Genomic DNA, 22,076 nt, shown 5'->3' on the forward strand with positions numbered 1-22,076 from the left:
AAAAAAACTTTGTGCTTTAAATTTATTTTAACGTTTATTCATTCTTGAGAGACAGAGCGCAAGCTCAGGAAGGGGAGAGAAAGAGAGAGACACAGAATCTGAAGCAGGCACCGGGCTCTGAGCTGTCAGCACAGAGCCCGATGCGGAGCTGGAACTCACAAACTGTGAGATCATGACCTGAGCTGAAGTCGGCCGCTTAACCACTGAGCCACCCAGGCGCCCCCCCCCCCCCACCTGTTAGACATTTAGAGTGTTTACAGATTTTTGCAATTTCAAACCACTCTGCTACAAGCATTATTGTACCTGTCCCCTTATATGAACGACAGTTTCTCCGGACATATTGCTAGGAGTGCAACTGTGGAGTCATAGTACCTGCGAGCCTCTTTGTATCAGAGACTCTTCAAAGTGGTGGTACCACATAGTGGCTTCGAAAGTGCATCTCTCTGCACGGTGAACGCCTTGGGGTCTGGGACTCCGCCTGTCTTACTCACCATGGCATTTCCAGAACTGTGAGCAGCGGACACTAACAGCCGTTTGTGTGGTGAATGACTGGACCCAGGAACTGAGCAGAATGTTGCTCAGGGGGGTGGCCAGAGACTGGGGAGCAATGGCTCGAAGCCTGCAGGAGGTCTCTCCCCCCGCGACAAAGAACACTGCGCGAAGGGTGCGAATGTGGACTCCTTCTCGGTGAGCGCTTCCCCCAGCCCCCGCAGCGACCGGCCCCGCCCCCCGCAGCGACCGGCCCCGCCCCACGCCGGGACAGGCCTCAGGTCCCTCCCGCGCGGGCCGTCCCGCCCCCAGCTCCGGCTTTGCCCCCGCCCCCGCGGGTGACTCAGGCGGTGACGGCAGCCGGGAAGGAGGCGATGACGGGCGCGCGGCCGTGCGCCGCGGAGGAGCGCAGGTCCCGGGAGCGCGGCAGCTGCGGAGGAGCGGCGGCCGAGGCGGCGGCGGGCGGCATGGACGGGGCGCGGGGCGCTGGCCGGGCGCTGGCCGCGCTGCTGCTGGCCGCGTCGGTGCTGAGCGCCGCGCTGCTGGCCCCCGGAGGCTCCCCGGAGCACGGTGCCGAGGCCGCCCCGCCGCGAGGTGAGTGCGCGCCGCGGCTCCGGCCCGGCTGGCTCGGCGGACCCCGCGCCGCTGCGCCCCCTCCCGCCGCCGGTTCCGCGGGGGGCGCGCCGCAGGCGAGCGCTTGGAAAAAGCAAGTCTCCGGAACTAGTTGTTGTTTCCTCTGCGTTGTAGTGAGCGTCCCCGGACCAGGATTCTCTCGGTGTAACCATGTTTGGCCGCTGTCGCAGGCACCGCGCGGGGCGGCGTCGCGGGCACAGGGGAGTAGTGCAGTGTGTGTGTGTGTGTGTGTGCGTGTGTGTGTGTGTGTGTGTGTTAGGGGGGCCCACCCGAAAGGGAAAGACGTGGGAGCGCTGCAGGCCGCGGGGAGAGCCGCGGAGCTGACCAGCCCTGCGCTCCCGCACGCACGCCCCGAGGCTGCGGGGCGCCGAGGTCTCCTGGCGACTTTTGTCTAAATAGTAAAATGTCTGTGATTGGGAGACCTGTTACTCCCCAAATGCAAAGCTAAATAAGAGATGCACTGGCCAAGAAGCTGGTGTATCCGGCATTTAGTCCTCATCTAGCCTATGGTTTGCAGGGACTTCTGTGCAAATGAAGTCCGTTCCCCGAAGAGGAAGGAGACCTTGGCGGGTGGCCTCCTGCGCGGTGGGATGGCAGGAGCGCGGGCCGCTGCCCTGCCAGGCCGCTGGAATTGCGGGGCAGAGCACGGCAGCCACAGTCCGCAGCCGGATGGCGAAAAGCCTCCCGCCTTGCTGGGATTAAACTCCCGAGTAAATGTCCGACATAGAGTAAAAACTCATAGCGGCGCGGGGAGGGTGTTGACTGCCAGAGCTGGTTGTCCAAACTCGAAGCCAATCTCGAGGGCCCTTAGGCAGATTTTACAGCTACGGGGATGCCAGGGACAGTTGATGTCGCGGTTTGCAGGAGCCCTGCGGTTTTGCTGGGAAGCCGCGGAACCAGGTCTTTGGCCTGGGAGGGGCTGGACGGGGTATTTTGCTGGGGGTGATTTTACTGTGTGGCTGGGAGTAGAAGCATCAGCTCCTCTAGTGTTTTCCTAATTTGCCTGGTCTGGGGGCGGGGTGGGGAGGATGGTGAAAAATAAAGTCCACGGCTTCCCCTAGACCCCCTGAAAGGAGAATCCCAGGGCCCCAGAAGATGATGGTCCCCAGCCCCTCCCCAGGGGATTCAGGGATTGTGGGGAGCAGTCAACTGCAGCAAACACTATTTGGTCAGGGTTTGGGGAAAGGTCTGCCTGTAACCTGCCTGTCTTCCCCGTCATCCCACCCCCTTTTCTGTATCCGAATAGGGGGGTCTTGGTGTCAGTGTGTGTAGTTCAGACTGCCTTTCCTCCCCAATCAGAATCTTGTAGGACAAAGACAGAATGAATTTTGGAAAAGCATTTTAGCTGATTACATTTTGTATTACTGCTTCCCCCATCCCTGACCTCAAGTCTCCGTACTCCCCTTCTTTGATAATGGAGGAAAGGGACCCTTAGAAATTACATAATCAGTCCATTCATAAGTTGTCAGGGAAAGATCCTGTGCATGGCTTTTTCTTTGTGCTTTAGCACTAGTTAATAACCATAATTATTTTAGGAAAAAGGTGGTTTGTAAATAGTAATTCTATGTAGTGAGGGAGAACATATGAATATTCTTTTTTTTTTTTTTAAGTTTTTTGTTGATTTTGAGAGGGGAGAGGAGCAGAGAGAATCCCAAACAGGCTCTGCACTCTCAAAGCAGAGTTCCATGTAGGGTCCAAAGTCACAAACGGTTAGATTGTGACCTGAGCTAAAGTCAGTCCAACTGACTGAACCACCCAGGGGCCCCACATATTAATATTCTTAGGTGATCCACTCCAGAGCCTTTACGAAGCTGTGTTGAGAGGACAGCTAGGCTTTTAGTGCCACCTGGAGTCCAGGTTTGGGTTGGACAGCTTCCTACTAAGAACTCCATCTTCATATGATTTGAGGACTCAAGTTTACTTTGAAAGAAAAAAATAAATAGAGTATGTCTTTAAAAATTTGCCCCGCAGGGGTGGCTTAGTCGGTTAAGCATCCAGCTTGGGCTCCGTTCATGATCTTGTGGTTTGTGGGTTTGGCCCCTGCATCCTGCTCTGCACTAACAGTGCGGAGCCTGCTTGGGATTCTCTCTCTCCCTCTCTCTCTGCCCCTCCCCCACTCACACTTCTGCTCTCTCTCAAAATAAATAAATAAACTTAAAAAAAAAAAAAGAATTCCTCCCCCCCCCCACCACGTGAGCAGAGAGCTAGAACCATAAATTAAATATTTAGAAACAAAAGTCTGCTATACAAACAGCACAGTTACTTGGGTACCTATTGAAGGATGACTTTATTTGGTGTATGTCCTCACCAAGACATTGTGGACAGGAGAGGAGGAGAGAATTGTTCTTTTGTATATAAAGCTTCTTATGTGTTGTCCTGGTATTTCTAAGGTCAGCAGTATCACAAATTGGCAGCTTTTTCTTGAAACTGAGCATTTAAGTTCAATTTAGATGTCATATTGGATGGTTTGGGTGTTGCATCCTTATGATGACAATTAAGAACAGTCAGAGTCTGAAATTCATATGGAAAATTGAAGCATAAAACAAGAACCTTACTCTACCCCCTACTAAGGACTCATAGGAAACTGAATAAAAGCATTAGTTACTCCAACTATGAAGGGATGATGATATGTAAAACAATTATAAAGGAAAAGGTCAGTGGATAGTGACTATAAATTTGAAAATGAGAACTATCAAAATTGAACCAGGGAAGCTAAAGAGAAGTATTTGAAAACATGGTATGATGTGTATGTATGACAGGTATGACAGAGGATTTAATATCTGTGCTATGTAAAGAAATGATACAAATCCCAAGAAGAGTGCCAAGATGGAAGGGGTGTTAAATAATAAAAACCCACCTGAGTAAATATAAAGAGCAAATTGTCTTTATTTAATAATTCATGACTGGGAGGGGGGATGGGCTAAATGGGTAAGGGGCATTAAGGAATCTACTCCTGAAATCATTGTTGCACTATGTGATAACTAATTTGAATGTGAATTTAAATAAATGAATGAATGAATAAATAAATAAATAATTCATGGTATCCTGTCTAACAAATAGAAAGGAGCTCCCTCAAGCTGCAGGAAAGGAAAGGTTTTTAAAGGCAGAGAGAGAGAGGAAAAAGGAAATCATTAGCAAAGAATGCATGTTAGGCCAGGATGCTCTCCCAGGGGTAATGCAAAGGGACCCTCCGTGGATTGATTACCCTTGGGTGCTGACCAGGAAATTCCAAGTTGCCTGCCTAAAGGTCACTTTTCTGGGAGAGGGTGAAGCTGCAGGTAGTTCAGGTATTAAGTCTTGGTGGGGTGTAGCATAAGTGACTCCATTTTGGGCTTGCTATCTCTTTTCTAACAATTTCCACTGTTTGATCAGACTCTCAGCTTAACTAAGAGATGTGATCAAAGCATAAGGCGCTAATGCCACACTCAGCTCTGCAGTTCTCGCAGCTTTTTATGAAGTTTTGTTGCTACTTTCGGTGGTATCCATAGGTCATGACTGTTTTTTTGTTTTTGTTTTAATTTCTGTGATATTCATAGGCCACATCTTCAAGGTTTACGATCTTTAAGTGGGTCATTCTCTTCATTTCTTTTCTGATGTTCTTATATTAAGAAGATCATTTTCTTGCTGCTTAGTGGCTGCAAACATGTATTGAGAGCTTTTAAGAGTATATAACGTGCCAGGGAAATTACTAAGATTATTATAAGCAGGGTAATTCCCAATGTCTGGAGTGCATTTCAGAGCCACTTGGGTCCCCAAGACCCAAACCAGTTGAAATCAAAATGAAATAAGTCAGAGAAAGACCCTGTTGAAGGAGTCACCTTTGTAAGCCAAGTCGCTTGCTGAGTGATCTTATGTAATTGAGTTTCAACTTCCCCAAAAGTATTAATTCAGGTGCAGTAGGTGGTTTTGGCCACAGTACAGACAACTCTTTTCTTGGCTAAAATATAACTAAGGGCTATCCTATTATCAAGCACAATTTTGGCCAAAGAGGCTAAGGATCTTTATTGGGCATCTATTGTCTTGGCAATAAATTCTGCACAAACCTTAACCGTTAAGGAGAGGCTTCTGATCATATTCTCGTTTACACTTACTTCTACCCAGGGAAGTATGACCCTGCCAAAGGAAGTGAGTGTGAGTCATGAATGCCTCCTGGTAATTCCTTTCTAACTTGACAGTGTAAATCCAGGGGTGTGGACCATTGAGGTGTCGTAGTTCATTTGTGGTAAGTTCAGTAAGCTAAACTAAGAGTCGTTGCCCAGCTTTGTAGGCATTCATAATGATAACCACAACAGAAGAAGACAAACTCTGTTGGGGCACATATCACTTCCCACTATGGTGGCGCTGTTAATGGGTTCATTCACAGGGATTGTTTGTATGTGCCTGTTCAAGTCAAAGAGTCAACTAGGTTTCCTCCTTAGCCTAAAATATAAAGTTATTCTAAATTCTTAGAGTTACCCACCTTAGCAATGGCCTGGGAGATACAGATAATGGCATTCTTTCCAGGCCAGTGCCAGAGTAAAAGACAGTAAAGGGAAGACGGGAGGGTTTCATGTTTAGTTAAAGTATGAAGTCTTGATCTGGCATCTTGGGAGGAAGCAGTCTGCTTTGATGTCAGCTGCTTCTCTTCCTGTTCAATTTGATTTGGAGGTCTCCAGTGCTTGAGAAGGACCACGTGTCAGGTGGAGCCTACTTCCTCAGTGAGATGCGTATCTAAGGTCTAAGCCCCTGCAGTCTGGCTGCCATCTGGGTGGTGAGGAGGACCTGGTATAGTCCCTTCCAAGGAGGCTCAAGGGCAGTCTTTTTTCTTGGTGATTCCAAGTCAGAAGGGTGGGGGAAAATTGCAAACATTAGTTTGGAGGGTTGAGCCAAATTATTGAGGAAGCTAGAAGAATTCAGGATCCAGTCCACTTTATAACAGAACCTCAAAGACAATTAACAGAATTAAACTCTAATGTAGACAAAGGTGTAAACATAATTTCTTCTCTCCACAATTACCCTATTTATTTATTTATTTATTTTTATTTTATTTTATTTTTATTTTAACTTGCTTTATTTTTTATATATTTTTAAATTTACATCCAAATTAGTTAGCATATAGTGCAACAATCATTTCAGGAGTAGATTCCTTAGTGCTCCTGTCCCATTTAGCCCATTCCCCCTCCCACAACCCCTCCAGTGACCCTCAGTTTGTTCTCCATATTTATGAGTCTCTTATGTTTTGTCCCCCTCCCTGTTTTTATATTATTTTTGTTTCCCTTCCCTTATGTTCATCTGTTTTGTCTCTTAAAGTCCTCATATGAGTGAAGTCATATGATCTTTGTCTATCTCTGACTAATTTCGCTTAGCATAATACCCTCCAGTTCCATCCACGTAGTTGCAAATGGCAAGATTTCATTCTTTTTGATTGCTGAGTAATACTCCATTGTATATATATACCACATCTTTATCCATTCATCCATAGATCGACATTTGGGCTCTTTCCATACTTTGGCTATTGTTGACAGTGCTGCTATAAACATGGGGGTGCATGTGTCCCTTCAAAACAGCACACCTGTATCCTGTGGATAAATGCCTAGTAGTGCAATTGCTGGGTCGTAGGGTACTTCTATTTTTAGTTTTTTGAGGAACCTCCATACTGTTTTCCAGAGTGGCTGCACCAGCTTGCATTCCCACCAACAATGCAAAAGAGATCCTCTTTCTCTGCATCCTTGCCAACATCTGTTGTTGCGTGAGTTGTTAATGTTAGCCATTCTGACAGGTGTATGGTGGTATCTCATTGTGGTTTTTTATTTGTATTTCCCTGATGATGAGTGATGTTGAGCATTTTTTCATGTGTTGGTTGGCCATCTGGATGTCTTCTTTGGAGAAGTGTCTATTCATGTCTTTTGCCCATTTCTTCACTGGATTCTTTGTTTTTTGGGTGTTGAGTTTGATAAGTTCTTTATAGATACTGGATACTAACCCTTTATCTGATATGTCATTTGCAAATATCTTCTCCCATTCTGTCAGTTGCCTTTTAGTTTTGCTGATTGTTTCTTTCGCTGTGCAGAAGCTTTTTATTTTGTTGAGGTCCCAATAGTTCATGTTTGCTTTTGTTTCCCTTGCCTCCAGAGAGACACGTGTTGAGTAAGAAGTTGCTGCGGCCGAGGTCAAAGAGGTTTTTGCCTGCTTTCTCCTCGAGGATTTTGATGGCTTCCTGTCTTACATTGAGGTCTTTCATCCATTTTGAGTTTATTTTTGTGTATGGTGTAAGAAAGTGGTCTAGATTCATTTTTCTGCATGTTGCTGTCCAGTTTTCCCAGCACCACTTGCTGAAGGGACTGTCTTTATTCCATTGGATATTCTTTCCTGCTTTGTCAAAGATTAGTTGGCCATTCGTTTGTGGGTCCATTTCTGGGTGCTCTATTCTGTTCCACTGATCTGAGTGTCTGTTCTTGTGCCAACCCTCATTTTTTATAATAAAACTAATTTGTTTGCATTAAACTTTGCCTGATTATTTTTCTTTTTTTAGTTTTTCAAAATATTTATTTATTTTTGAGAGAGCGAGACAAAGCATGAGCACGGGAGGGGCAGAGAGAGAGGGAGACACAGAATCTGAAGCAGGCTCCAGGTTCTGAGCTGTTAGCACAGAGCCTGATGACAGGGCTTGAACTCACGAACTGTAAGATCATGACCTGAGCCGAAGTCAGATGCTTAACGGACTTGAGCCACCCAGGCACACCACCTGATTATTTTCTTAAGTGCAGCAAGATAATTGACCATATAGGGCCACTTAGATGGCTCAGTCAGGTAAGCGTCTGACTCTTGGTTTTGGCTCAGGTCATGATTTTGAGGCTTACGAGTTTGAGCCCACTGTCTGGCTCTGTGCTGACAGTGTAGAGCCTGCTTGGGATTTTCTCTCTCTGACTTTTCTGCCCCTCTCCTGCTCTCTCTCTCTCAAATATAAATAAATAAACTTTTAAAAAAAGTTAGATATAGCATTTTTTCTTTTTTAAAAAAAATATTTATTTAAGTAAGCTCTATGCCCAGTGTGGGGCTTGAACTCATGACCCTGAGATCTATTGCATGCTCTACCAACTGAGTCAGCCAGGTGCCCTCCCCTCTTAAAAAAAATTTTTTTTTTGGACCATATAAGCTCTCTTAAAAAAATTTTTTTTTAATGTTTATTTTTGAGGTGGGGGGAGGGGCAGTGAGAGGGGGACAGAGGATCCGAGGTGGGCTCTGGGCCTATAGCAGACAGCCTGATGTGGGGCTTGAACTCATGAACCACGAGATCATTACCTGAACGGAAGTCCAACGCTTAACTGACTTAGCCACCCAGGTGCCCTCATATAAGCTCTTTTTATTACTACTTTGCTGGAACCTTGTAAGCAAGGTGTTAGGGCAACTTTTCCAAGAGGCTTTATTGGCTCTGCAAAGTCAACCTTAGTTCTTTAAAGCTACTTGGTCATATCTAAGTCTATGCATATCTCTTTCAAATATGACATGCTGGTCAAAGCTTTAATTACATGGCCAGTATTTCCAATGGTATCTGGTTATAAGGATCAGACTCTCGTTGAATCTATGTAAATAACTAACTATATTGCCATGAAAAGAATACTCAAGAACTTTCCAATTCTGGAGGAATCAGGTAGGGAGAAAAAGTCAGTGTTTCATCTTTGTTCACAAAGGTATATCTTATCAAATTGTTGATACTTTAAGAGAAAAAAGAAAAAGGTTTCCTAAAATCTGGAAAAGCAAAATGTTAGAAAACCAGTAGCTTTAAACAAGATGTCATAAAAATTAAAATATCCTCCTTGGTGCATTCAGTCCTATGTTATTCTTTTTTGCTTGAATACTGTTTTTCCACTAATTCTGAAAATTCTTACCCAGTTCAGTTGCATGATCTGAAAGTTATTAGAAACCTGTATTTTACAGCACTTGTCAGATTCTTTTCCATGAATTTCTCTGAAAATGAAACACATTTGCAGGAAGCTTTTGTAGAAGCATTTCAGTAAAACAGTAACTCTGTAAATGACAAAAGATTTTAAAATGTCTATTGTTAGAGAGCTGATGAAAGTTCATTACGATGGAATTGACAAGGAAATTCGGTTATTTTTGTGAATACATTTTAAGATAGTAACTAGAATTATCAATGTTAACATTATATCAATACCTATTAGATCTTCAGGAATTTCATACAGTTTTTGGAACACTTGTATTAATAACATATGCACACAAATATAATCTAAGAAGACTTAACATCACCTGTTTGACAATACCTCCCATGTAATTTAACATACCAGATAAGCCTATTTAGTTCACATCTTCCCTTTTATAAAGAGAAAACAAATCCTTTGAGATGTTCCAGGGACCATCTGGAAAACCCAAAGTGGGTTCAAGGTCAAAAAGACTTCATTTAGAATTTGATTTTGTGGAAGTTTGTTAAAAATATCAAAAGGTTTAGGGGTGCCTGGGTGGCTCAGTCAGTTAAGCACCCAACTTCAGCTCAGGTCATGATCTAGTGATTCATGAGTTCCAGCCCCGCATTGGGCTCTGTGCTCATACCTCAGAGCCTGGGGCCTGTTTCTGATTCTGTGTACCTCCCCCCCCGCCTTCCCCCACTTGCACTCTGTCTCTCAAAAATAAATAAACATTAAAAAATTTTTTTTGTTTAAATATCAAAAGGCTTGGGGACACCTGTGTGGCTCAGTTGGTTAAGCGTCTGACTCTTGATTTCAGCTCAGGTCATGACCTCACCGTTTGTGAATTCAAGCCTTGCATCGGGCTCTGCACTGACAGTGTGGATCCTGCTTGGGATTCTCCTTCTCCCTCTCTCTCTCTCTCTCTGCTCCTTCCCAACTCATGCACTTTGTCTCTCTCTCTGTCTGTCTCACTCAAAATAAATAAATAAACTTAAAAAAATATCAGAAGTTTTAGATATGTCATCAACTGATGGAGGAGTTTCTTAGAGCCAGATCAGTAGCTAAGAGGGATGTGCAGTGATGGGGTTGGGGTTGTGTGGTGTTTTCATGGTGCACCTCATTGTGCAGAATTTTTCTTGTGGTTGGTAGGTGATGTAGTGTCAACCTAACTGGTTCTGTGACCAGCTCATCCTAACACAGGTGTCTTTGGGCTAAGTGGTAAGTGTTCTAACAGCTCTTAAATGCTTGACTTGTGCTCACCAATTTTTGTGACTCTTTTGGCCTGCAAGATTCCCATTAGCAATCAATCTTTATGTCATGTACATATTAACAGAAAGCAGTAGTATCTGAGGAACTGAAAGTGGACATCAGCATACCAAAGATCTGGGGACTGGGGAAAGTGTCCAACCACCAGACCTCAAAGAATGGGGACCGTGGACTGATTCTAAACAAATGGAGAACTGCAGCTGTGGCTGAGTCTGAAAACAGAACCAAAACCTGGGGAGTAGAAGTTTCTGCGAAATGGCTAACAGAAGGCCCTGTGTTTTACTAGCAGCAGTCCCCGAGGATCCTCGAGCTGGGGAAAGGGTTGAACCAGCAAACCCCAACAAATGGGGATTACAGGCTGGGGGCTCCCCATGGTGGGGAACTGTGGGTAGTGGTGCGCAGTTACTGCTGTTAACTGTGCACCACTGCCCACAGTTCCCACATAGATCTTGGGCTAGGATTAAGGGCTGGGGTTTTCCACTCAAAAACTCTGGAATTGCGGACTGAAGAGCCAATTAGATTGAGAGCTTGATGCAGAGAGCGGAGCACAGAACCAAAAGAGAAGTTACCCATGGCTCTTGGACATGGTGAGGAAGAACATGAGTTCAGAGTGTATGTGGGGTACCACGCTCGTGTTTCTCAGTTTCCTCGAAGCCGTCGAAGTCTCCTTCAGTCCCCACTGCCGCGAAATCTGTTAAATAACAGAAATTCAACTGAGTAAATTTCAAGATCATCTAGCAAATAATGTAGAAAGGAACTTCACTGAGCTGCAGAAAAGGAAAGTTTTTAAAGGTGGAGAGGGAGAGGAAAAAGGAAATTATTCATAAAAATGAATTGTTTTAGGCCAGGTCACCTTCCTAAGGGCAACAGAAGGGGTCTATCAGCAGATTATCTCCTGGTGCTGACTGGGAAGTTCCAGATTGCCTGGTTGAAAGTCTCATTTCTGGCAGAAGCTGAAGCTGCAGTTAGGTTAGTTTAGATATGTCTTGGTGGGGTTTAGCATGAGTGACTCCATCTTGGGCCTGCTGTCTCCTTTCTAATGTGGGTTAAGTGGTTAAATAAATGAACATTCCAACAATTCACGTGAAAGGAAAGTACATAAACATTTGGAAAACATTTCAGAGTTGTTAATCGTTATTTCAAAACTATTTTTAAAATAATAAGAAAATTAGATTTTCTATACATCAGGCTAAAAAGTGAGGGAAAAAATTAAAAGGCTAAAAGTCCCTGGCCCAGCTTCGAGGGAACAGATATGTTTACTCTTAGGAGACTGGTAACAGAGGTCAGGTGCTGGTCAGACTGACTGAAGCTTAAGTCCTGGTGGCTGGTGGGTGTCTTTGGGCAAGTTGCTTGACCTCTGCAGGCCTCAGATTCCTCATCCAGAAAATGGAGACCTCAAAAGCTGTTCACAGGGCTGTTGGGGCCTGGCATACATTGAGTGTGTAGTTATTTGTATCACCTGGGAGCCCACGGTCACCACAGTTGTCATTATAAATCACAACTAGAGGATCCTGGGAAGATGGTGGCGTAGGAGGATGCTGGGCTCACCGCGCGTCCTGCTGATCACTTAGATTCCACATATACCTGCCTAAATAACCCAGAAAACCGCCAGAAGACTAGCAGAATGGAGTCTCCGGAGCTAAGTGCAGACGAGAGGCCCACGGAAGAGGGTAGGAAGGGCGGCGAGGCGGTGCGCGCTCGACGGACCGGCGGGAGGGAGCCGGGGCGGAGGGGCGGCCCGCCGGCCAAGCAGAGCCCCCCGAGTCTGGCTTGCAAAAGCGGAGGGTCCGGACGGAGTGTGTTCCGACAGCAAGTGGGACTTGACATCTGGAAGGTTATAAGCTAACAGCTATGCTCGGAGATCGGGAGGGCTGGAGGACAATGGGAGGGAGAGTTGTTGAGACCCGGACGACAGAGCTCATCTTGGCAGGAACAAAGGCGCTCGCCAGCGCCATCTCCCTCGCCCATCCCCCAGCCAAAATCCCAAAGGGAACCAGTTCCTGCCAGGGAACTTGCTTGCTCCACGAAATCACCCTACGCTGTGCTTCTGCGGAGCCAACCCTCCGGTGGGTCTCTCTCCCGGTGCCACAGGGCCCCTCCCGAAGTGGATCTCCGAAGCAAAAGAGAGCTGAGCCTGCCCCTCCTGCCCCTGGGCACCTTGCCGATCCACCCCAGCTAATACGCCGGATCCCCAGCACCACAAGCCTGGCAGTGTGCAAGTAGCCCAGACAGGCCACGCCACCCCACAGTGAATCCCGCCCCTAGGAGAGGGGAAGAGAAGGCACACACCAGTCTGACTGTGGCCCCAGTGGTGGGCTGGGGGCAGACATCAGGTCTGAATGCGGCCCCGCCCACCAACGCAAGTTATTCAAGACAGCACAGGGGAAGTGCCCCGCAGTCCCACACCATTCCAGGGACTATCCAAAATGACGAAACGGAAGAATTCCCCTCAGAAAAACGTTCAGGAAATAACAGCTAACGAACTGATCAAAAATGATTTAAACAATATAACAGAAAGTGAATTTAAAATAATAGTTATAAAATTAATCGCTGGGCTTGAAAACAGTATAAAGGACAGCAGAGAATCTCTTGCTACAGAGATCAAGGGACTAAGGAACAGTCAGGAGGAGCTAAAAAATGCTATCAACGAGTTGCAAAATAAAATGGAGACAACTATGGCTCGGATTGAAGAGGCAGAGGAGAGAATAGGTGAACTAGAAGATAAAATTATGGAAAAAGAAGAAGCTGAGAAAAAGAGAGATAAAAAAAATCCAGGAGTATGAGGGGAAAATTAGAGAACTAAGTGAGGCACTAAAGAGAAATAATCTACGCATAATTGGTATTCCAGAGGAGGAAGAGAGAGGGAAAGGTGCTGAAGGTGTACTTGAAGAAATAATAGCTGAGCACTTCCTGGATCTGGGGAAGGAAAAAGGCATTGAAATCCAAGAGGCACAGAGAGCTCCCTTCAGACGTAACTTGAATTGATCTTCTGCACGACATATCATAGTGAAAGTGGCAAAATACAAGGATAAAGAGAAAATTCTGAAAGCAGCTAGAGATAAATGTGCTCTAACATATAAAGGGAGACCTATAAGACTCGTGACCGATCTCTCTACTGAAACTTGACAGGCCAGAAAGGAATGGCAGGAGATCTTCAATGTGATGAACAGAAAAAATATGCAGCTGAGAATCCTTTATCCAGCAAGTCTGTCATTTAGAATAGAAGAAGAGATAAAAGTCTTCCCAAACAAACAAAAACTGAAGGAATTCATCATCACTAAACCAGCCCTACAAGAGATCCTAAGGGGGAGCCTGTGAGACAAAGTACCAGAGACATCGCTATAAGCATGAAACATACGGACATCACAATGACTCTAAACCCATATCTTTCTATAATAACACTGAATGTAAATGGACTAAATGCGCCAACCAAAAGACATAGGGTATCAGAATGGATAAAAAAAACAAGACCCATCTATTTTCTGTCTACAAGAGACTCATTTTAGACCTGAGGACACCTTCAGATTGAGAGTGAGGGGATGGAGAACTATGTATCATGTCACTGGAAATTAAAAGAACGCTGGAGTAGCCATACTCATATCAGACAAACTAGACTTTAAATTAAAGGCTGTAACAAGAGACGAAGAAGGGCATTATATAATAATCACAGGGTCTATCCATCAGGAAGAGCTAACAATTATAAATGTCTGTGCGCCGAAAACCAGAGCCCCAAATATATAAAACAATTACTCACAAACATAAGCAACCTTATTGATAAGAATGTGGTAATTGCAGGGGATTTTAACACTCCACTTACAGAAATGGATAGATCATCTAGACACACGGTCAATAAAGAAACAAGGGCCGTGAATGATACATTGGATCAGATGGACTTGACAGATATATTTAGAACTCTGCATCCCAAAGCAACAGAATATACTTTCTTCTCGAGTGCACATGGAACATTCTCCAAGATAGATCACATACTGGGTCACAAAAGAGTCCTTCATAAGTATACAAGAATTGAAATTATACCATGCATACTTTCAGACCACAATGCTATGAAGCTTGAAATCAACCACAGGAAAAAGTCTGGAAAACCTCCAAAAGCATGGAGGTTAAAGAACACCCTACTAAAGAATGAATGGGTCAACCAGGCAATTAGAGAAGAGATTTAAAAATATATGGAAACAAATGAAAATGAAAATGCGACAATCCAAACGCTTTGGGATGCAGCGAATTCAGTCCTGAGAGGAAAATACATTGCAATCCAGGCCTATCTCAAGAAACAAGAAAAATCCCAAATACAAAATCTAACAGCACACCTAAAGGAAATAGAAGCAGAACAGCAAAGACAGCCTAAATCCAGCAGAAGAAGAGAAATAATAAAGATCAGAGCAGAAATAAACAATATAGAATCTAAAAAAACTGTAGAGCAGATCAACGAAACCCAGAGTTGGTTTTTTGAAAAAATAAACAAAATTGATAAACCTCTAGCCAGGCTTCTCAAAAAGAAAAGGGAGATGACCCAAATAAAATAAAATCTCCCTCACAGATACAAGCAATTATCAGGGAATACTATGGAAAATTTTATGCCAACAAACTGGACAACCTGGAAGAAATGGACAAATTCCTAAACACCCACACGCTTCCAAAACTCAATCAGGAGGAAATAGAAAGCTTGAACAGACCCATAACCAGCGAATAAATTGAATCAGTCATCAAAAATCTCCCAACAAATAAGAGTCCAGGACCAGATGGCTTCCCAGGGGAGTTCTACCAGACGTTTAAAGCAGAGATAATACCTATCCTTCTCAAGCTATTCCAAAAAATAGAAAGGGAAGGAAAACTTCCAGACTCATTTTATGAAGCCAGTATTACTTTGATTCCTAAACCAGACAGAGACCCAGTCAAAAAAGAGAACTACAGGCCAATATCCTGATGAATATGGATGCAAAAATTCTCAATAAGATACTAGCAAATCGAATTCAACAGCATATAAAAAGAATTATTCACCATGATCAAGTGGGATTCATTCCTGGGATGCAGGGCTGGTTCAACATTCGCAAATCAATGTAATACATCACATTAATAAAAGAAAAGATAAGAACCATATGATCCTGTCAATCGATGCAGAAAAGGCCTTTGACAAAATTCAGCAACCTTTCTTAATAAACACCCTCAAGAAAGTCGGGATAGAAGGAACATACTTAAACATCATAAAAGCCATTCATGAAAAGCCCACAGCTAACATCATCCTCAATGGGGAAAAACTGAGAGCTTTTTCCCTGAGATCAGGAACACGACAGGGATGTCCACTCTCACCGCTGTTGTTAAACATAGTGTTGGAAGTTCTAGCATCAGCAATCACACAACAAAAGGAAATCAAAGGCATCCAAATTGGCAAAGATGAAGTTAAGCTTTCACTTTTTGCAGATGACATGATATTATACATGGAAAATCTGATAGACTCCACCAGAAGTCTGCTAGAACTGATACATGAATTTAGCAAAGTCGCAGGATACAAAATCAATGTACAGAAATCAGTTGCATTCTTATGCACTAATAATGAAGCAACAGAAAGACAAATAAAGAAACTGATCCTATTCACAATTGCACCAAGAAGCATAAAATACCTAGGAATAAATCTAACCAAAGATGTACAAGATCTGTATGCTGAAAACTATAGAAACCTTATGAAGGAAATTGAAGAAGATATAAAGAAATGGAAAAACTTCCATGCTCATGGATTGGAAGAATAAATATTGTCAAAATGTCAATACTACCCAAAACTATCTATACATTCAATGCAATCCCAATCAAAATTGCACCAGCATTCTTCTCGAAACTAGAACAAGCAATCCTAAAATTCATATGGAACCACAAAAGGCCCCGAATAGCCAAAGTAATTTTGAAGAAGAAGACCAAAGCAGGAGGCATCACAATCCCAGACTTTAGCCTCTACTACAAAGCTGTAATTATCAAGACAGCATGGTATTGGCACAAAAACAGACACATAGACCAATGGAATAGAATAGAAACCCCAGAACTAGTCCCACAAACGTATGGCCAACTAATCTTTGACAAAGCAGGAAAGAATATCCAATGGAAAAAAGACAGTCTCTTTAACAAATGGTGCTGGGAGAACTGGACAGCAACGTACAGAAGATTGAAACTAGACCACTTTCTCACACCATTCACAAAAATAAACTCAAAATGGATAAAGGACCTGAATATGAGACAGGAAACCATCAAAACACTAGAGGAAAAAGCAGGAAAAGACCTCTCTGACCTCAGCCGTAGCAATTTCTTACTTGACACATCCCCAAAGGCAAGGGAATTAAAAGCAAAAATGAACTACTGGGACCTTATGAAGATAAAAAGCTTCTGCACAGCAAAGGAAACAACCAACAAAAGTAAAAGGCAACCAACGGAATGGGAAAAGATATTTGCAAATGACATATCGGACAAAGGGCTAGGATCCAAAATCTATAAAGAGCTCACCAAACTCCACACCCGAAAAACAAATAACCCAGTGAAGAAATGGGCAGAAAACATGAATAGACACTTCTCTAAAGAAGACATCCAGATGGCCAACAGGCACATGAAAAGATGCTCAACGTCGCTCCTCATCAGGGAAATACAAATCAAAACCACACTCAGATATCACCTCACGCCAGTCAGAGTGGCCAAAATGAACAAATCAGGAGACTAGAGATGCTGGAGAGGATGTGGAGAAACGGGAACCCTCTTGTACTGTTGGTGGGAATGCAAATTGGTGCAGCCACTCTGGAAAGCAGTGTGGAGGTTCCTCAGAAAATTAAAAATAGACCTACCCTATGAGCCAGCAATAGCACTGCTAGGAATTTACCCAAGGGATACAGGAGTACTGATGCATAGGGGCACTTGTACCCCAATGTTTATAGCAGCACTCTCAACAATAGCCAAATTATGGAAAGAGCCTAAATGTCCATCAACTGATGAATGGATAAAGAAATTGTGGTTTATATACACAATGGAATACTACGTGGCAATGAGAAAGAATGAAATATGGCCTTTTGTAGCAACATGGATGGAACTGGAGAGTGTGATGCTAAGTGAAATAAGCCATACAGAGAAAGACAGCTACCATATGTTTTCACTCTTATGTGGATGCTGAGAAACTTAACAGAAACCCATGGGGGAGGGGAAGGAAAAAAAAAAAGAGGTTAGAGTGGAAGAGAGCCAAAGCATAAGAGACTCTTAAAAACTGAGAACAAACTGAGGGTTGATGGGGGGTGGGAGGGAGGGGAGGGTGGGTGATGGGTATTGAGGAGGGCACCTTTTGGGATGAGCACTGCGTGTTGTATGGAAACCAATTTGACAATAAACTTCATATATTGAAAAAAAAATCACAACTAAAATGGAGAGGATTTTGGCAATGCAGAGCAAAAGCTATTTAAAAAGCTGTAAAATTTCGCTCCTGGAAGTTAAGGAATTATGTCGAAAGGAGAACAGGTTAATTTTCAGATGTATGTAGCATCATTTCTTACAACAGGAAAAAAAGAGGAAATGGGAAGAAATCGGAAATGAAGTTACATGAAAAAAGAAGAAACAACCAAAAAATATTCATATGTTCGTAACCCTAATGAAGCTCTGTGTTGGTTAGATGTGGCCTGGACATTGTAATTATCATGTGTTGAATACCTGCTTTGTTGCAGATTCTGTGGCAATACATTACATATATTATTAACTTTAGCCTTCCCAGCAGTACTGTGAAGGACATGCTGTTACAAGTATGGTTTTTATCAAGAAATGTGTGTATTTGGTTTTCATCTTGCACAGGGGCTTCTAAAACACTTGCAATTTCCTCAGTGGAGAGAGCTGCCAAAGTGTCCCTTGTTATGTTAATTAGGTGACCTTTGGCCTCTACCGAAGGGTGGGACTGGTGACTTGGAGAACCCACCCTGTGATTTGAATGTTGGAACTCTCAGTCCCACAGCCAGCATCTGGGGAAGGGAGAGGGGCTGGAGGTTGAATCAGTCATAAACGACCAACGGTTTAATCAATTGCCTTGGTAATGAAGTCTCCATAGAAACTCAAAGGATGGGGTTCAGAGAGCTTCTGGGTTGGTGAACACTTGGAGATTTGGGGAGAGTGGCAGCCTGGGAGAGGACATGGGAGCTCCACATCCTTTCCCTGTGTCTTGCCTTGTGCATCTCTGCCATCTGGCTGTTCCTCAGTTATACCCTCTTATAATACACCAGTAATCTAGTAGTAAAATGTTTCTCTGAGTTCTGTGAGCTGCTCTAGTAAATTAATGGAACGTGAGAAGGGGGTCTTGGGAACCTCCAATCCATAGCTGGTCGGTCCGAGGCACAGGTGGTACCTTGTGCTGGTGACTGACATCTGAAGGCAGAGTCAGTCTTGTGGGACTGAGCCCCTATCTGTGGCATCTGACACTGTCTCTAGGTACATAGTGTCAGAATTGAGTTGAATTGTAGGACACCCAGCTGGTGTCTGAGAATTGCTTGGTAGTGTGGGAACCTTCACCCAATAATGGAAATTGAGTGTAGAACCTTTGGACTCTTAATTTATTGATGAGGAAGCTGAGAAAGGGTGTGATTCAAATTCCAGTTGGTCTAACTTGGAGTCCAGACACTTAACCCACCATGTTACACCCTTGGTCCCAAACACTGCTTTCACTAGAAGACACTCTTCAGAAGGAAAGGACAGAAAAAGTGAGTATAACTTTCTTTAGTGTAGAGGGGGGACAACTTTCAATAGATTATTAAGAGTGATATATTGTGGGTTTTGTATTTACCAAGAGCTAACTAAATAAGGGTACATTAGGGTAAACCTTAAAATGAGGGATTTAGGGGCATCTGGGTGGCTCAGTTAGTTAAGTTTCTGACTCTGACTGTTGATTTCAGCTCAGGTCATGATCTCATGGTTCTTGAGCCCATGTTGGGCTCTGTGCTGACAGAGTGGAGCCTGCTTGAGATTCTCTCTCCCCCTCTCTCTGCCCCTCCCCTGCTTGTGTGTGCACACACTCTCTCTAAATAAATATCTTTTAAAAATAATAAAATGAGGGATTTAGGCTGGCTACAGTGAAAAATTTCCTGAATTAACCATTCACATGAGTTCCTTGGGAGCCCTAAAATAAGCTTTCGTATTACAAAATAAAAGAGGCTAGATTATTATCTTTCTCATTGTGTTATTAAATAGTTTCTCTCTCTCTCTCTCTCTCTCTCTCTCTCTCTCTCTTTTTGGCCTAGAAGCTAGAGGGCAAATTAATTTCTCTTTTGTACCATATAATAGTATAAATGAGGAGGTTGGTCTAAATGAAACATTTTGCTTTCACTTTAACCAATAATAGTTCTCTTTGTTTGCCTACCATATTGGCAGGTGTAAATGTAGAATGTGCATCGTCTTTAGATTGTCCTAAGAGCATCTAGTAAAGTGGTAAGCTCTAAGCTTAGGGACTCTGGAGTGGTGGGACTTCTCCCTTCAGACTGAGGCTCATCTTGTCTTCTGCTGGAAGCAGAAGGAGATTCAGAAGTCCAAACCAAAGTGATAGAAGGCAGAGCATCTCAAACTTTAAAGGGCATGCAAATCCCCACAGAACCTTGCTCACCCGGTGTCCTGACTTCTCCCGAGCTGCACTCGTAGGGGGGTGGGATTAACATGATTGAAGAAAGTTTGGACTTTGGAATCACACAAATTGATTGGGTTCACACAGTGATTTTGCAGAACCCTGGCCATGCACAATTATCTAATGCTTGTGAGCCTCCATTTTTTCATGTGCTAAATGGAGAAAATACCCAGATTGTGAGGTTGACATATTGTCAAATGGAAGATATGTGAAACTAGTAAATTCAGGGCCTGCCACACCTTAGCACATGATGAATGTAAGGTCCTACTTAGTCCAGGTACACACAGGACGTGAATGATGTTAACCAAATTCTGTTTTATAGTAGAGGCACATGTACAAAAGGGCAACTCGTGTGTGTGTGTGTGTGTGTGTGTGTGTGAGTGAGTGCACGCACGTGCGCACGTGTTCAGGCACGCATGTGCGTGCAAACACAGTTATGTGTTCACAGAGTAAGGAATGAGACACCCTAGAACCTTAGAGGGCAGGCATTCGAGAAGCACTCCTGTGAAGTTTACACAGGTGCCCTTTGTCTTTTATGTAGTCTTTCAGATGCTTTTTTTTTCTGCTTTTTAAAACTTTTTTTTCTAATTCTTAGCAGACTTAGATAAAAAAAGGCATGTAGAGCTGAAGATGGACCAAGCGTTGCTGCTCATCCATAACGAACTACATGGAACAAACCTGACTGTCTACTGGAATTCTGAACGCTGTTATCATGTAGGTATTATGTTCATGTTCACAGTTTTGTTTGCTTTGGGCTGTTTGATATGATCCTCAGTGCTCTCACAGTTGTTTTCTTGTTAACTTCAGTTCTATAGGTAAGGAAACAAACAGACTGTATACCGGAAGATGTATAATCAGGGAGAATGCCTAGCAGTGAACAATGCCAGTCTCTTAACTTTCCCCCCACCCATCTTTTGAAAACTCAGTTCTCAGTGATGAGAAAAAGGGATAGACCATATTTTATTTTACTCCTCTAACGCATAACCCTCTTGTTGGACCAGAGAAGAAAGGAGTGGGACACCTGGGTATTCTCCAGGGGCAAAGGTCGTGAGGACAATGGGGAAGCTCAGGTTGAGGCATGGCAGTTATTCCAGGGATCTGCCCTCCTGATGATAAAGGATTCATTTTTATTAAGTTCTTTATTTTAATTCCAGTACAGTTAACGTACAGTATTATATTAGTTTCAAGTGTACAATATAGTGATTCAACAGTTCTGTACATTGCTTAGTGCTTATCAAGATCTGTGTATTCTTTTTAAAAAAACTTTTTTAATGTTTATTTATTTTTGAGAGAGAGAGAAGAGAGAAGAGAGAAGTTTTGAGAGACTAGCAGGGGAAGGGCAGACAGAGAAGGAGACAGAGAATCTGAAGCAGGCTCTGTGCTGTCAGTTGAAAGCCTGACATGGGGCTCGAACCCGTGAACCGAGAGATTGTGACCTGAGCTGAAGTTGGACACTCAACTGACTGACCCACCCAGGCGCCCCAAGATCAGTGTACTCTTATCCCTTCACCTATTTCACCCATCTCCCACCCACCTCCCCTCTGATAACCATCAGTTTGTTCTCTATGGTTAAGAGTCTGTTTCTTGGTTTGTCAATCTCTCCTTTTTTTTTTTTTTTCAATTGTTGATAAAGGATTTATTTTATCTCAAGGTACAATTACTAGACCTTGCTACTTTTGAAGTTCAAGACTGTTCTTACAGGTAAAATAAAATCATCTTCATTTCCAAATTGAGCACTTCAGTGTACTACCTTCAGAGGAGGAATTTTAATGTATAGATTTTCCTCCCATGGATTGCATCCCCCTGTAAATTGAAAATACTTTAAGGCAAAAATGCATTGAATACACGTAACTTACTGAACATCATAGTGTAGTCCAGCCTTCCTTACACATGCTCAGAGCACTTACACTAGCCCACAGCTTCTCAGTCACTGACCCCCAGGGTTGCATGGCTGACTAGACTTTGTTTTGCTGCTGCTGACTTCCATCATGACAGAGGGTCCTACTGCATAGTGCTAGCCCAGGAAAAGATGAAAATTCAAAATTCCAAGTACAGTTTCTACTGAATGCATATTGCTTTCATACTATGATAAAGTTGAATAACCATAAATCAAACTACAGTAAGTGAGAGACTGTTTAGGGACCTGTTTG

General features: G+C 43.5%; 1 protein-coding gene across 2 annotated transcripts in view; it reads left to right on the forward strand.

Annotated features, from left to right (window-relative positions):
- The first annotated feature begins 835 nt into the window (after positions 1 to 835).
- HGSNAT (heparan-alpha-glucosaminide N-acetyltransferase) overlaps positions 836 to 22,076 on the forward strand; it is a 52,769-nt gene continuing 31,528 nt past the window's right edge. Inside the window, exons 1-2 of one of the 2 annotated variants that reach the window (XM_049632463.1) lie at positions 836 to 1,083; positions 20,522 to 20,640. In XM_049632463.1, coding sequence (XP_049488420.1) covers positions 864 to 1,083; positions 20,522 to 20,640 — 339 coding nt within the window. In that variant the 5' untranslated portion in view covers positions 836 to 863. The remainder of the gene's footprint in view (positions 1,084 to 20,521; positions 20,641 to 22,076) is intronic. The other variant, XM_049632464.1, reaches the window with a different exon arrangement.

Source organism: Panthera uncia, chromosome B1 (genome assembly GCF_023721935.1).
Source record: "Panthera uncia isolate 11264 chromosome B1, Puncia_PCG_1.0, whole genome shotgun sequence".
NCBI classification, from domain to species: Eukaryota; Metazoa; Chordata; class Mammalia; order Carnivora; family Felidae; genus Panthera; species Panthera uncia.